This window comes from Salmo trutta, chromosome 8 (assembly GCF_901001165.1).
Source record: "Salmo trutta chromosome 8, fSalTru1.1, whole genome shotgun sequence".
In the NCBI taxonomy this organism is placed as follows: domain Eukaryota; kingdom Metazoa; phylum Chordata; class Actinopteri; order Salmoniformes; family Salmonidae; genus Salmo; species Salmo trutta.
In genome coordinates, this window is record NC_042964.1 from 14,056,792 (window position 1) to 14,072,635 (window position 15,844).

Sequence of the window (15,844 nt, forward strand, 5' to 3'; positions counted from 1 at the left end):
TAGTGATGGCCAAGAACCTCCACATAAGATTAAAACATGTTTAATTCTCCACTGTCAGCCCGTAATAAAACAGATTAGTCAAGTAGTGTGATTAAAATTGCCAAGGCAGTGATTGCACCCAAACAAAATGGCTGCCTCGCCTCCCCAAAATGTGAACCCTGGAAATAGGAAAAACAACAATAATACACTATTTGGAATTGGTCGATCTCCTAAAATATGGTTCAAATCACTGCATTCTGGTTTTACTCCATTTGCTTTCTGTCTTTTTTTGTTTGTTTGTTTGTTGGAGCCTCCACAGCTGGTGTTCCTTGCCCTGGTTGTGTTAGGGTCAGTTTATTTTGGTGCCATGGAGCATATGGGGGAAATAAAGTGGGCTTTATCCCTGCGTAAGTCGGAGCGTTGCGTAAGCAGTGCGTGGTGCAATGCCCAGTTGGCCCACGCCGCTGATCAAAAAGCCCCTGCTGCATGGCCAGATCGTGTCAACACCCCCTCAGTGCCATGATGGAAGAGTACAGTGTTTGTGTGCGATCGGTTGTGAGAGAGAGAGTCAGAGAAAGGTTACATGTGAATGTGTGTATATTATGTGTAAGAGAATGGTGCGTGTCTGGAAGGTGTGGTGTGTGTGAGTTCATGTTGGAGTACAGAGTGTCCTTGACATGGGCGTACAGGAGGTTTCATTTGTAGCACTCAACTCTGGCTGACACTGTCCCTGTTCCTTCAAGAAGTAAAGGATTGAGCTTCACTGAAACCTGCTACAAATCTAGAACAAACTGTCATAGGCCAGGCCCAACATATTACACAACACCATCTCCCTTGAATACTACAAGCACAGATTCCTCTTTTCCCCTCTCCTTGTTTTGAGCGCATGCATTCCAGAACTGGATTAGTCTAGCTAGTCTAGCAGAACCCCGCCCCCACCAAGTACCACAAAGGGCTTGATTCATACTCGTACTATTCATGTGACTGTGCTGGGTGTTGGAGAAAACCTCCCCCCTGCCTAGGAATCCATTGTCCCCCATGGCCAAAGAGAACCAGCCATTCAGGAAAACAAGAGGCTATTTCACAACCTCCTCATCAAGCAGTCTATTCAAATTGGTGGGAGGATGACGTTATACTGACGATTGCCTGAGCTGCTAGAGATGTGGCAATTTACCATGCAGGCGATGCCAGCAATAGTCCAAGTCGAAGGGCAATTTTACTGTCCAGATCCTACTGTGTGGATGACAAACATGAATGTTTTGATAAAATGCTGTATATCTGACTGAGAAGGTTCTGCTGTGTGATAAGACTGTTAGTCCATTGAGCTAAAGTTCGGGGAGCCAACCTAAGTCTTTAGGTCTTAAGCAAGATTACTCATGGACAGGGTGGGAGTGTTTTGGGCAAAATTTGACCAAATAAGGTCATTTAAATTTGTGTGTGTGTGTGTCCCCGCAGCTCTTCTACCGGGTGACAGACGAGCACGCCAAAAAGGGAGAGCTTCTATTGGTTGGGATGATCTGTTACTCCAGTCGCCACTACTGTGCCTTCGCCTTCCACACCAAGTCCGCCAAATGGGTGTTCTTCGACGACGCCACGGTCAAAGAGGTGAGGGAGGGGAGAAAGACATACAGTCCTCCTAGTAAGGGAGTAAAAACACTACACCTCAACCGACACTCATAGCATCTCACTCTTTTGCTGTGCTGACATATGCTGCTCGGACCATACACGTATAAATGCATGGACAGGCGCACCCCACACACACACAAGCCTCTGTCTCGTTTGCTGTAGTGATGCACTCTCTATGACACTATGACAAGAAAAAGGAATTCAAGTAACTAAAGTAACATTTTTGTTGGTAACTTTCTTTAAAGGGCTTCAACCAGTTGATTTGAAATAAAATCAGAAATACAATCTGACATGAGAGGATTTTCCAGGAAGCTGATGTATAATATCATGGGATAAAAATCTGCTATTATCTGGATCTAAAGCCTCCCTAGACAACGACTCAAAGTGGAGAAATGTACTTGTCTGAGCTGATGAAAAAGGAGACTGTTTTACAAGAGAATTAGAGCAGGGAGCTCCCCGAGCCATCTCTTGTCTCCACCATCTTCTTATAAGGGCCACATCGATCTTTCTTCGCCAACCCTGGGTTGATGAGTCTTCAGTGGGGTTGAACAGTCTGCAATAATCACCAACACCCACACATGTTTGCAAGGGTGGACACACACACACACACACACACACACACACACACACACACACACACACACAGCAGCGCTAGTATTAGGTTTTCCCAGTGGAAACACCTTCCGTCTTTCCCTCGTTAATTGCATCATCAGTCATCCACAGTTGAGTTACACTGTTTAGTGGACTTCCACATTTCAGGATATCAAATTGAAATGACTAAGAATTGGTATGTTGTGTGTGCATGCATACGTGAGAATGATCATGTACAACACTGGGTGTGTCTGTCCAGTCCATTTTGATTGGACTGCGGTGCAGAGGCTGGCTGGCTCGGAGTCAATCCAGCAGCAGCTTGTGCTGTGTATGCACTTCAGCCCGACTGGGACAGAGTGCTACAGCATAGCACCCGAGCCAACCAAATAACACATCATATACCTGCTGTGTTGCTACTCGTTCTCTTACGGCCTCACACCAAGTAATGAGCAGAAATACCCTACAGTTTATGGATGGCTTTTAAAACTATATTTATATTTGACATTTATGGTTGCGGTTTGTTGACTGTCGTTCTTGTCATAATTGCTTGTATCATTTATTGCAGCAGCAGTGGTTCAGCGGTTCCACTAAGCCTATGTTGTTTTTGTCCCAGGCGGGGATCAGTGGCCAACATGAAAAATGTCAACTTTGAGCACCCTCTCCACATCTTTTAATTAGACCCCCCCCTCCCATTTTACTGTCACATTCCTTTCTTGCACTTTCTCCTTCCTGTCTCTCTCTCTCTCTCTCTCTCTCTCTCTCTCTCTCTCCTTCTGCTCCTCTCTCCTTCTCCTTCCTTTGGTTAATTAAGGCGCACACTAGCATCTGTTAGCCTCCAGTCTGCCTCTGTGGCGTTTTGTAGTGAGGCACGCACTTAACTCTGCTCAGCTAATGTGATTGTGAAACTGCTTCAACGCATAATATTCACTTAAGATCCAAGACAAAGGGACAATGTGCTTTCGCAGTGCACAACAATGTCTCCTTGGACAAAGAGTTTCGTGTGGAATTCTAAAATGAAATTTCCTCCCTGAACCGTTTTTTTTGTGACATGCCTGGTCTATGGTCACCATATGTTTTTGAGGGTAGTGGTTCAAAGAATTCAAGCAAGCATTTTCAACATTTTTCCTCCCAGGGTTTTTGTTTGTGCGCTATCAATTTAAATGAGTCATAAGATAGTATGTACTCTGAGGATAATATTTCTTAGAGCCCAAGCCCTTTAAATATATGAACCAATTCAATTACAAGGCAGCATTTTCTGAAAGGTGTACTCCAAGGTACCTAACATTTACATGGTTAGGTTTTGGCAACTGATGCTCATCAAATAAATAGTCTCTTCAAAAGTAGTAATGTGTATTGACTGGCACTAAATGACACATTTGGCTTCTGACAAGACCTCTCTGTCTAATGAGATGAGGAAACTGTTCGGTGCCAGGAAGACACGGATAACATTTTATTTTCTTGTCACATTGGGAAAATGCCAGTTCGCCTTTTTTGCCTGTCTAGCAGGAACACACACACACACACACACACTCTTCATGTGTATCTCCTACTGACCTCCCAGTCTCCTCTCCCCTATCCTAGATTGGGACCCGGTGGAAAGATGTGGTCACCAAATGCACCAAAGGCCACTTCCAGCCCCTCCTCCTATTCTACTCCAACCCAGATGGCAGCGCCATCTCCGTAGACGACACCTCGCGCCAGAACACTGACCACTCCTGCTACAAGTCCCCCGTCAACGGAGACGTCCAAGGTATACATCGGACAAACGGTCATTATTTTTTTCGTTTATAGGAAGAACTACACACTACCCCTAGAGTCATGGAACTTTTACAGCACATTGAGGGGAAATGACTGCTTTCAGTTTGCGTATTAAAATTCTGCTTAAATATTGTTTTTTTTCAGGATGCCAACAATATTAAGTCAAATGTACAATCACTTTTCATGGTGTCATCAACCCATGATGTGACTTCAGGTGTTTTTGCGATGGCAACGCAGTCTCTATCTCATGGTCTCTGACTTGAGACAACTTCAGACCAAATGTGGTCTTGGTTTAGGTGTTTTGGAGACCAGATTCAAATGGCCCCCCTTTCCAAACGACCCCCTTAGCTTCACTCGAGACGATTCCCAGGAACAACACACCACGTTTATAATTCATAGTTCCTTTTAATTAATGCTTAACATGGGGATGCTATATTTAAGTCGGTGCAGTAAATTCACAGCGAGAGGGGGTCCTAAAATAAGTGCTTCTAAGAGTAGAGATCTCCGGCAAGAGCAATTTGGAATTAATGCCAGCGAGTGCCAATGGTGTGACTGTGGTTACAACTTCTTTTTAACAGCGTGTGCTAGCCAAATGACCACCACTGCCACAGAGCAGTGATTCTCAAACCTTTTGGCTAGCATCCCCTTTAAATATTTTGGTCTAAATTTGAGCCCTGTGCCAGACGCACATGAATTGCTTTCTGTGAAGTGTCGGCCTCACCACATTCAGTGGGAGAGAGTCTGTAAAAAAAGGGGAACTACAGTACATGTTGCAGTGTTGAATTCTGTTTTGTTAATGTGATTGGGTCAATGGGTCTGTTCGGGCCACAATTTTGGCATTTTGAAGTCTCACAATTTGCTTGACATTTTCTTTTTTGACTGTATGACCAGAAAATGCGTGCAGTTGAAAAAAGTGACTGACTTTACAAATATGTGCTGGACTTCAAAACAAGTTTTGGATGCCCATCACTTCAGTTGGATTTATGGTTGCAAAATTCCAGTAACTTAACTAAAATTCCCCAAATCCTGTTTGGAGGATTCCTGAATTTCCTGCTTATTGTTTCCTGATTCCAGGAATATTCCAAACTGGGCTTTCTGGAAAAACTGTCAATTTGAGTAAAGTTCCTAGAATTTTGCACTCTAGTTGGATTACTGTTTTATTAGTGTATTAGCTAACGGTGTTCCAACCTTTTCTGTACCACTCAATCAATACTTGATTTGAAACCGAACTACGAGAGTTCATGAGCAGAAGGCATTAAACACATGTTTTTTTTTTTTTTTACTTCGACCTCGACCATAATACCCGTCGCTGTTGGCAATGGCAAGAAGTTGTACATTTGTACAGCTGAACATTCCTGTGTGAGGATTAAAAACCTCTGGATTTGTTTGGGGTGGGGTTTATCCCCCTTAATGATCTGCTCTCTAACTCTCTGAGCTGGCCTCGCCCCCAGGTCGTGATGGTGACTGCGGCTCACTGGCCTTCAGAAGAAAGACTGAAAATGTTTCGTTACATTTTCAAAAATGTTGTTAATTGGGTCGTGCTAAACTATTGTTTTATTTGTTGAAATTTTTACAGATATTTTTTGGAATGAACTGAATCGTAAATGGTAATAGGAAGCTTATTAATAGAATTTCTAAGAATTGCTTGTTGGAATTGATCCCCACCCTGGTTTGTCTCACCAGTAGAAACGGATCCATGAAGAGACATAGGCTATCCATATGTTAAAAAAAATAAAAACATTCTGTCCCTCTCCTCCTTTTCAACCAACCAGCGCCCTCCTCTCCACTTCCGGGCCCCAAGAAACTGGACCTGACCAGGGAGAACCTGAATGCTCTGCTGGGCCCCAGCAGCTTCAAACCGTATAGCCAGACCCCTTCCACCGGTACCAGGGGCAGTGGCCAGACTGGCGGGGGCCGTGGACCAGGTACGACAAGGGGTTGGGGGGGGGGGGGGGGTTTATGATGGGAGACAGGAAGAGGGATGGGTATTTCTACACATAGCTTTGGAAAATGGGTATTATCAGAGTGAGACATTTGGGAGGTACATGGTAGATATTGAGAGAAGAGACTGAAAGATGTGACTGGGTTAGAGGTAGAGAAGATTGCAGGTAGATTACAGAGTTTTACTATAGAGGGGGGGGGGGGGGGGTGGAGCATGGAAAGAGGCAACCAAAGCGCAAAAGGGTAGAGGGACAGACTTTGAGAGGAGGAGTAAGGCCTGGGAGGGAAAAGGGCCAGAGTTTGAAAAGTGACCTTTATGATGGAACAGGAAGGGAATGAGGACACATGGGAGTGAGGGATCAGGAGCACGTACACCTCCCAAGGAGAAGAGGCAAGCGAGGGCGCACAAGAGAAGCAAGGAAAGAGCCTAAGGGTCGACTCTTTTAAGCACCCTATTCCCTATATAGTGCACTACCTTTAACCAGGGTCAAAAGTAGTGCACTATATTGTAAAGTGGGTGCCATTTGGGACACTGCCTTAGTTATTATTGCACATTCCTTTGTTATTACGAAGGATTGCGTAATGTCTGTCCTTGTTTTGGTCCCCCTTTGTTGTTACTCCCTGCTTAAAGCCATCAGCTCAATATGATGCATTTTGAATGTTTTCTAACCCCCAGCACTGGAAAAGTTACCAGTCGCTCAGGGCTTTTGAGAACAGCACGGCCACCCCGAATGACTGAAAATAATAATAATAGCAGTCAAGTATCTTGTGGGAAAAGTGATGAATTGTCCTCGTGACACTTTATCCAGGCAATAGAGTGACTGTGCAATTTGCAAAATTGTCTCGTCATTGATTTCAATGCGAAGCCGAAACCTTCACAGTTCTTATTCACAGAGAGCCTCTTCGAGCACATTTTCTGTGCTACACAGAGTTGTTTGGCATTTTCAACGACCGCAGCACATGCTTCTAGTTCTATCCATCGTATCTGACTTTCTCCTACTTTACGAGAGAAGAGGCTACAGAGATGAGACTCAGGGAGGATAGAAGGAGAGAAAATATCTTCCGCGGGTTCCATCTCACTGCATTTCCCCCCGTGAAGCAGAAAAGCTTGGCGTATACATCAGCACATCGATCGGCCCTAAACTTCTCCTTAAACTCAGCACTGTTCAATGCCTCCAGGGGGCTAGTCAGGGGATGGAAGGGAAGAGTAGTGGAGGGGTGGAGGTGGAAGATGGGGTGGCCTAAGTGGCTGTAGTTTGTGTTGGGATTAGAGGTACAGTAGAAAGGACTTTACTACTTTACCCCTTCGTGTTTGACGACTTGTTCCTTTTGGTGTGTTCTCCTTGTGTTGTCTATTGGAAATCACTTTGTTTCTCAAAATGACTGAAATAGAATGTAATCTAGAATGTGTTTCTTTCTCCCTGCTGAGCAGTGAAGCTGGGCACAAGTGATCCTAAGAGCCGTCTGAAGGACATCTCCAGAGAGGTGGTCATGAAGGCGGGGGAGGTCCGGGGAATGCACCCCTCCAGGAGAGACCAGGACCGGAGGAGACAGGACGCCCGCTACCGAGGTATGGCGCTACACACACACACACACACAGTTTACACACACATGTCCTTGGTCGACGTAAATATCATAGAAGAGTGGTATTGTCTCTAGGACAGCTGTTTTTTTACTTATGAAATTTGTGTTTATGTAATTGTTGTACTGTGTGTGTCTATAGTTTTGTTCAATGTTGTGTTAGTGTATGTAAGTTTGTCTGAAACTTTGCTCAACCTGTTGCTGTTGGACGTGGTCTCTCTTGAAAAATAGATTTTAACTCAGTGAAAAGAAAACCGGTACACACACACAGGGAGGAAAAGTAACTGGTATGAAATTATTGTGCCATTGCACTATGCATGTACACACACACACACACACACACACACACCAATGAAAATATTAAATTATCCTTGACACAATGCTCTAAACAGTACACATGCAATCCATCATTACCAACATAAAAATGCACAACAAACCAGCATTCCACTGTAATGGCCTACCAGGCAGGGTGGTTTGGGAGCAATGTGTCAGGACGGGGATCATGTCTCCCTCCCTTTTGAATCAGGCCCTTCCACATACCGTTCTCTATTCTCTCACTACTGGATACTGTGGTAGTGTGTATAGCGTGGCAGTGTGTATACCCTGTTCTATTTGGATTCCTAGCTGCTGTCTGTAGCTGCTATTTCAATGTCTTGAGTGTTCACACGACAGTGTTAGTAGAGTATGTGAGAGTAGGATCATGGAACTCCTGGCCCTGGACCCATATCGCTTATATCTAGGCCAGCAATAGAAAAAAGGCAACATCTATGGCCACATGAGACCCACAACCACCCTCCTATTGTCTACCTTCTCCCATCCAACCATAAGTAGTCCCTCAAAGGTGTTGTGGCTTGCTGTGTGTGTTGGTGGGGGACTTAAAGGTAGATCGATTTGAAAGCAATCTCTAAAATTGTTCATAAGAACGGATCTAGGATCAGCATACCCAAGGCCTAACCTGAACCATTGGAGGAAAATGCCAAATTGATCATAGGTCAGTGTCTACAGGCAACTTCACCCCTTTCCTCCTTGGTCTCTAACCCTCTGTTGTATTTCTCTCACCTGTCCTGTCGTTACATTTCTGTGAACACCAAACGGGTTGGAACTAGGGGCAAGGTGCTCGGAACTGAAATTGAACTAGCCACCCTGTTAGCACCAGGCTCACGTCCCATTATGATTGAATGCACCAGGCTAACAGAGGCTAGCATCATGGCTTTGATGAATGGTGAGGCTGGAGGTGAGTTAATGTAAGTGGAATAAATCTATATATAATACTGCTCGTGCCCAGGCTAGCTCTCTTCAAAGGTACTTGATCGTTTTAGTTTCAAGTTTTAACGCTATACACACGATCAGTTCCACTACCATATTTACAATATGCAGGGATACAGGAGTGATGGAGGTAGATATGTATAGGGGTAAGGTGACTAGGCATCAGGATATATGATAAACAGAGTAGCAGCAGTGTATATGGTGATTGTGTGTGTGTTGGGCCCTATGAGCGTGCATAGAGACAGTGGAAAAATAAAATACAAGGATCAACTTGGATAATCCGTGTAGCTATTCTGTTAGATATTTAGCAGTGTAATGGCTTGGGGATAGAAACTGTTCCGTAGCCTGTTGGTGTCAGACTTGATGCACCAGTAGCGCTTGCCATGCGGAAGCAGAGAGAATAGCCTATGGCTTGGGTGGCTGGAGTCTTTAACGATTTTCCGTCCCTTCACACTTGGAAAAATAGCAAAACAAGAAAGTTAGCGTTCAGGTCAAATAGGGAGAGTTGGTCTCAATGGGAGACATTGGCTTCATTGCAAATGGTACCCTATTCTCTATATAATGCTAATAATACTTTTGACCACAGGGCTTTGGTAGTACACCATTTGGGATATTGCAGTTGGTGTTACCAGGACACGTTTTCATCTAGCACAGTGGAACTGTGTTGACATTTAGCTTCCAATCCTAACTGACAACCATGCCGTGTTAGCATCGCTACGCGCATAGTTAAACCGTCTTTGTCGCACGTGTGTTCACATGCACGCACACACATAGCTAGACCAGTTCACAGAAACGCTTACGTAGATGGACACAAGCGCACAAAATCGCACATCAAATATCACACGAGTCTCTCACACACGCCATGTGAACAGAGCAAGTTACGTTCAAGGTGATTTAACTCCCTAGCCATAGCGACTCCGTCTCTCAGGGGAGGTTCCATCCTGAGGCGCTGTGGATTGTAACCTCTCATAACTCTCCCTGCACACCTGAGACCTCAGTGCAGGCCTCAATCCTAGATCACACGCCCTGTCATGCTATTAATTCATATTAATATGGGGATTTAGACACACTTATATACCAGCCAGCTTCCAGTTATAAAATGTATATCCAGACCAGGACATATGAAGAATCTGTTGGAATCAAAACCCACAACCCTGAAATGGGAAAAACAATGCTCCATCCAACAGAGCCATTGGACCCGGTCATCCTAAAGATGAGTAATTGTCCCTTAGTGCGTCTTCTGTTGGTCTTTGTTGAAGCGCTCTATCAGTAAATAAAGTTAGACGGAAATGAATAGGGCATATATTTAGCAAGTTACTGCATACCTTACTGCATACCCCTCCCCCTGAATAACATATCACTGTACTGTTCCAGTGGAGATGTCCAGTCTAATCATATTTTTCGAAAGTGGCCGGCATGACTCTGTGTCCTTGAAAGACAAACACTCGTGTAATCTCACACACACACACACACACACACACACACACACACACACACACACACACACACACACACACACACACTGTCCTCAAAGTCATACACATCTCCAGGCCACAAACTCCTCTATTCAAGGAGTCATGGACAGCCAGCAGGGAGTATGTATACAGGCACTGTGTACAGACATACACACACACGCACACGGCCACCTTTCATCATTAATATCTCCACAGATGTCACAGCGTGAGGTTGCTACCCATACTGCTATGCCACGGAGACACACACGGCATCCCGGCGTCCATTATTTACACCTTCCTCTTGTCTACAGACGTACAACAGACCACAACCTCATTGTTCCCATACTCCACTACACCCCTGCGGTCTTCCTTAGCAAACGCTGGCTTGGAATGACATTGAAAGTCAGAATTGTTGCACTTGGCAATGTGTCACAATACACTGGCATTTGGCATTAAGGGTGGCAGTTTGGATACTACGCCAGCTCGAGGGCAATGTTGGAATCAGCATTTCCCACGTAGAAAAAGAGACTTTCTTAGCGACATCAACCAGAAAAGGTTATTTTCCTAAGAATTGTAAGGTCCTCTCCCTTTGCTCCCTACTTTGGCCTCAGATGAATTTATGCGACTCAGTGGGTTTTGTTTGCCTCTTTTCGGACAAGCCTTGGCGACTTTGTAATGACAGAGGTCGCCCAACATGTTTATTTTGTCTCATATTGTAAGAAAAACATGGAACAAATTTGTCTTGTCTTGTGGAATAACAGCTTCTTGCAATGAAATAGGTTTTGCTAGAGGATTTTCTACCTCATTGTTGCCAACAAATTGAAGAGGACAGCAGCTTTTAACATGTAGGGTAAATTATCTTGAGCAATATCTGTAGAAAAAGCTTACCACATCTTTGTAAGTAGCAGAAAGACCTCTAGGACAATGTCCTTACAAAATGTGTGCCGATGTCTTCCTAAACACTACACTTGAATACATTCTCATACATTTCCGCTCTCTTTCCTTCAGATCCAATATCAGAGAGATACTCGCGCTCTGCCTCCCCGCCGGAGAACGGCTTCAAGCAGTACCTGGATACGCGTCTGTATGCCAGCCAGGGAAAAGGGCCCACCAGGACAGAGAGGACCCCCCACTTTGGCGGCAGGTGCTCCTCTCACGAGGGGCATCCTCACTCCCATTCCAGGGTCCAGGTACTACCAGCCCTGCCCAGCGGCATCGAGGGTTCCGGTGGCGGCCATTACAGCCGGAGACTGGAGCAGCTTTCTAACGGCTACGACACGGACAGCAGCCAGGAATCGCGGGAGCGCCCTGGGAGCCGGGAGGGCGGCCGTAACTCCAGCTCCAGCAGCGGTAGCAGCAGCAGGCCAAGTCGGCTATGGAAGCCCATGCGCGAGGTGCTAAATGTGGATAGTGTGATAAGCGGTGGTGGTGGAGGGAGTCAGGAGCACCGGCAGCACAGCCCCCATCGGAGACCCTCCAGCCAGGAGATGGCGCCACCCTCCCACGAAAGAGACAGGGCACAGGACCAGGACTTCACATGGGACGGGCGCGAGGAGCACAAGTCCAAGAGCCTGATGACCATCTACGAGGATGAGCAGCGGCCCGAGACGGGCGACAGCCGCAGTTCACTGGAGTCAGAGGGCAAGGACAGGTCAAAGGTCAGCACGCTGAAGGTGCGTAGCGACAACTGGAAGATCCAGCGCACCGAGTCGGGATACGAGAGCAGTGACCGGCTTAGCAACGGCTCGGCCAACCTGGACTCGCCCGTGGTGGAGAATTTCACGTCCAAAGAGCTGAGGACCAAACCTGAGGTACACCTGACAAGGTAAACAGGAGTGTTATTTTCTGTCTGCTGTTGATTCTCTTATAAGATCATTTGAAGCACTAAGACCTTTAGTTAATATACAGTGCATTCGGGAGGTATTCATACCCCTTGACTTTTCCCACATTTTGTTACAGCCTTATTCTAAATTGGATTACATCATTTTATCCCCTCATCTATACACAATACCCCATAATGACAAAGCAAAAACAGTTTTTTAGAAATGTTTGCAAATTGAAATATCACATTTACATAAGTATTCTGAGCTTTTACTCTACTTTGTTGAAGCACTTTTGGCATCGATTACAGTCTTGGGTATGACACTACAAGCTTGGCACACCTGTATTGGGGGAGTTTCTCCCATTTTTCTCTGCAGATCCTCTAAAGCTCTGTCAGGTTGGATGGGGAGCGTCGCTGCACAACTTCTTTCAGGTCTCTCCAGAGATGTTAGATCGGGTTCAAGTCCAGGCTCTGGCTGGGCCACACAGACATTCAGAGACTTGTCTCAAAGCCACTCCTGTGTTGTCTTGGCTATTTGTCACGAAGCCACTCCTGCATTGTCTTAGCTGTGTGCTTCGGATCGTTGTCCTGTTGGAAGGTGAACCTTCACCCCAGTATGAGGAACTGAGCGCTCTGGAGCAGGTTTTTTAATGTACTTTTCTCTGTTCATCTTTCCCTCGATCCTGACTAGTCTCCCAGACCCTGCCGCTGAAAAACATCCCCACAGCATGATGCTGCCACCACCATACTTCACCGTAGAGATGGTGCCAGGTTTCCTCCAGATGTGATGTTTGGCATTCAGGCCAAAGAGTTCAATCTTGGTTTATTCAGACCAGAGAATCTTTCTCATGGTGCGAGAATCCTTTAGGTGCCTTGTGACCAGCTCCAAGTGGGCTGTCGTGCCTTTTGCTGAAGAGTCGCTTCCGTCTGCCCACTCTACCATAAAGGCCTGATTGGTGGAGTGCTGCAGAGATGGTTGTCCTTCTGGAAGGTTCTCCCATCTCCACAGAGAAACTCTGGAGCTCTGTCAGAGTGACCATCGGGTTCTTGGTCACCTCCCTGACCAAGGCCCTTCTCCCCCGATTGCTCAGTTTGGCCAGGCGGCTAGGTCTAGGAAGATGCCACAGTGTTCTTGGGGACCTTCAATGCTGCAGAAATGTTTTGGTTCCCTTCCCCAGATCTGAGCCACACACAATCCTGTCTCGGAGCTCTACGGACAATTCCTTCGGCTTCATGGCTTGGTTTTTGCTCTGACATGCACTGTCAATATGTGGGACTTTATATAGACAGGTGTGTGCCTTTCCAAATCATGTCCAATCAATAAAATGTACCATAGGTGGACCAATATCAAGTTGTATAAACATCAAGGGTGATCAATAGAAACAGGATGTACCTGAGCTCAATTTCAAGTCTCACAGCAAAGTGTTTGAATATTTATTTAAATAAGGTATCTGTTTTTTTCTTCTACATTTGCAAACATTTCTAAAAACCTGTCTTTGCTTTGTCATTATGGGGTATTGTGTGTAGATTGAGGATTTTTTAAAATCCATTTTAGAATAAGGCTGGAACGTAACAATGTGGAAAAAGTCAAGGGGTCTGAATACTTTCTGAATGCACTGTATAGCCTACTTTTGGATTTTTCATTCTGATATTTTTGAGACACCTTTTATTCACTCACTCCAGCTATAATCTCTTCACTACTCATGTTATGATTCGACTCAACTTCAAAATCTCTGCCATTTCTGAATAATTAGACGTTGCAAACAACCCGTTCTGAGAGTGAAGCGTGCCCCTTTTTCTTTTTACATGCGTGCACATAGCAGAATCTACCGAGGTTATTGTGCTAGGGTCTTCAGTTGTCGGCTCGCCAGTGTGTCTTGTTTGGCAATAATGATCTCAACTAGCTGACGACTGCTTTCTTCCCAAGAGGCACAGTCAGTCGATGGGCCAACACCAGTCTGACCAAAATGCGTTATGCAATCCAGCGTCTACTGACAATAGTGTAGTCATTATAACAAAATGGTACAATATGTTAATTCATCCCTATGTATATAATTCAAATTGATTAATATATGATATAAATACATTACTCAATGAGTGAACGATTTGTTTTCGATGAGTCAGTACTACGACTATATACACTCAGTGAAAAAAAAACATTAAGACACTTTCCTAATATTGAGTTGCACCACCTTTTGGCCTCAGAACAGTCTCAATTCGACAGGGCATGGACTCTACAAGGTGTCAAGCGTTCCACAGGGATGCTGGCCCATGTTGACTCCAATGCATCCCACAGTTGTGTCAAGTTGGCTGGATGTCCTTTGGGTGGTGGGCCATTCTTGATACACACAAACTGTTGAGCGTGAAAAACCCAGCAGCGTTGCAGTTCTTGACACAAACCGGTGTGCCTGGCACCTATTACCATACCCCGTTCAAAGGCACTTAAACATTTTGTATTTCCCATTCACCCTCTGAATGGCACGAATACACAATCCATGTCTCAAGGCATAAAAATGATTCTTTAGCCTGTCTCCGCCCCTTCATCTACACTGATTGAAGTGGATTTAACAGGAGACATCAATAAGGGATCATAGCTTTCACCTGAGTTCACCTGGTCAGTCTGTCATGGAAAGAGCAGATGTTTATAATGTTTTGTACACTCAGTGTAGGTACTTTACATGACCAAGAAATCCATGTCAAAATCTGTAAGTGAAATCTCTAGAAGGCCTTAATGTACGTAGATAATCTCTTTACATGCGTCTGTAGATCACTGAACTTTGTTGCTAGTTGATTTTAGTAGGTGATTGTGCCACACTATAGCCTATTGTATTGACACCCCTCAGTTCAGTGCTCCATTCCTGTTAGGGCACAATTAGTATTGACTCTTCTCAGTCACCTGAATTCACCAATGCACCAAGAAGAGAAATGGATGTGAGCCATGCATGGACTAAAATAAAAAAGCTGTTTCGTAGATTTAGTATCAGATTACTCATTAATAAATAATTCACAGAACAAAGTAGTGTGGAGTGGATTTGGGTGGGTGGGGGTGTTATTTCTTTGTTTACTCTAGCAGTTTAGATTCAAAATCTCTTTTAAAGGGTTGGTAGAGGAAAAACCTGCATGTCGAGAGACACCATACAAAGGGACATGCATAGAAAGAAAGGCATTTGTCATGTGGTGTCAGCGTTTGACTCAGCCCTACCCAATTTGTGAATTTCAGGGATCCCTTCCTTCACCGGAGAGGTGACGACTCCAAGACAGACATCTTGCACTCCTCTTTCTCCTATGGTAAGCACTACAGGGTAAAGTTTCCCCTACAGTAGGTACAGCTCTAGGATCAGCTTTCACTCCAAACACTGGTAATTCACCATTAGTTGTCCGGCCTTCCCATTATGCTTTGTGCCAGTTGCCTTTCGGCTCTCACGTACACGACTCCTTATTTGTTTTGTACACCTGCTTCTCAGGTACTTTTTAATGATGTTGTCCTTGTTTGTTAGTTCTCAGAAAAGCCAAAGCATCTGGCAAAATTCTCACTTTTGCCCAAAGCAAGAACACGCAAAAATTATTAAATGAGGCAGCTGTCCTAATTTCAAGTCAATATTTTGGCGACCTGGATGAGACCTCATCTAGACTAAATGGATTGTTGTGTAAAGTGACGATGGGTGAAAGAGGCAGCTGAACCTTTCCGATGGTAGGAAATCTAATTTTCTGTCAGCCACTATGTCTGATATGGAGGGAAGGAAGACTGGTGGAGTCATTATCATCAGAGAATGATAATCTTTGTCATTAGGTCCTAAAGTTTAATTTCCCCCGATAAGTTTAATGT

The 15,844-nt window shown here is 44.9% G+C and overlaps 1 protein-coding gene across 2 annotated transcripts in view; it reads left to right on the forward strand.

Annotated features, from left to right (window-relative positions):
- The window catches only part of LOC115198255 (inactive ubiquitin carboxyl-terminal hydrolase 53), a 63,015-nt gene that overhangs the window by 33,094 nt on the left and 14,077 nt on the right, over positions 1-15,844 (forward strand). For both annotated transcript variants that reach the window (XM_029760066.1, XM_029760067.1), the window contains exons 9-14: positions 1,435-1,584; positions 3,778-3,946; positions 5,727-5,879; positions 7,328-7,465; positions 11,205-12,021; positions 15,239-15,306. In XM_029760066.1, coding sequence (XP_029615926.1) covers positions 1,435-1,584; positions 3,778-3,946; positions 5,727-5,879; positions 7,328-7,465; positions 11,205-12,021; positions 15,239-15,306 — 1,495 coding nt within the window. The remainder of the gene's footprint in view (positions 1-1,434; positions 1,585-3,777; positions 3,947-5,726; positions 5,880-7,327; positions 7,466-11,204; positions 12,022-15,238; positions 15,307-15,844) is intronic.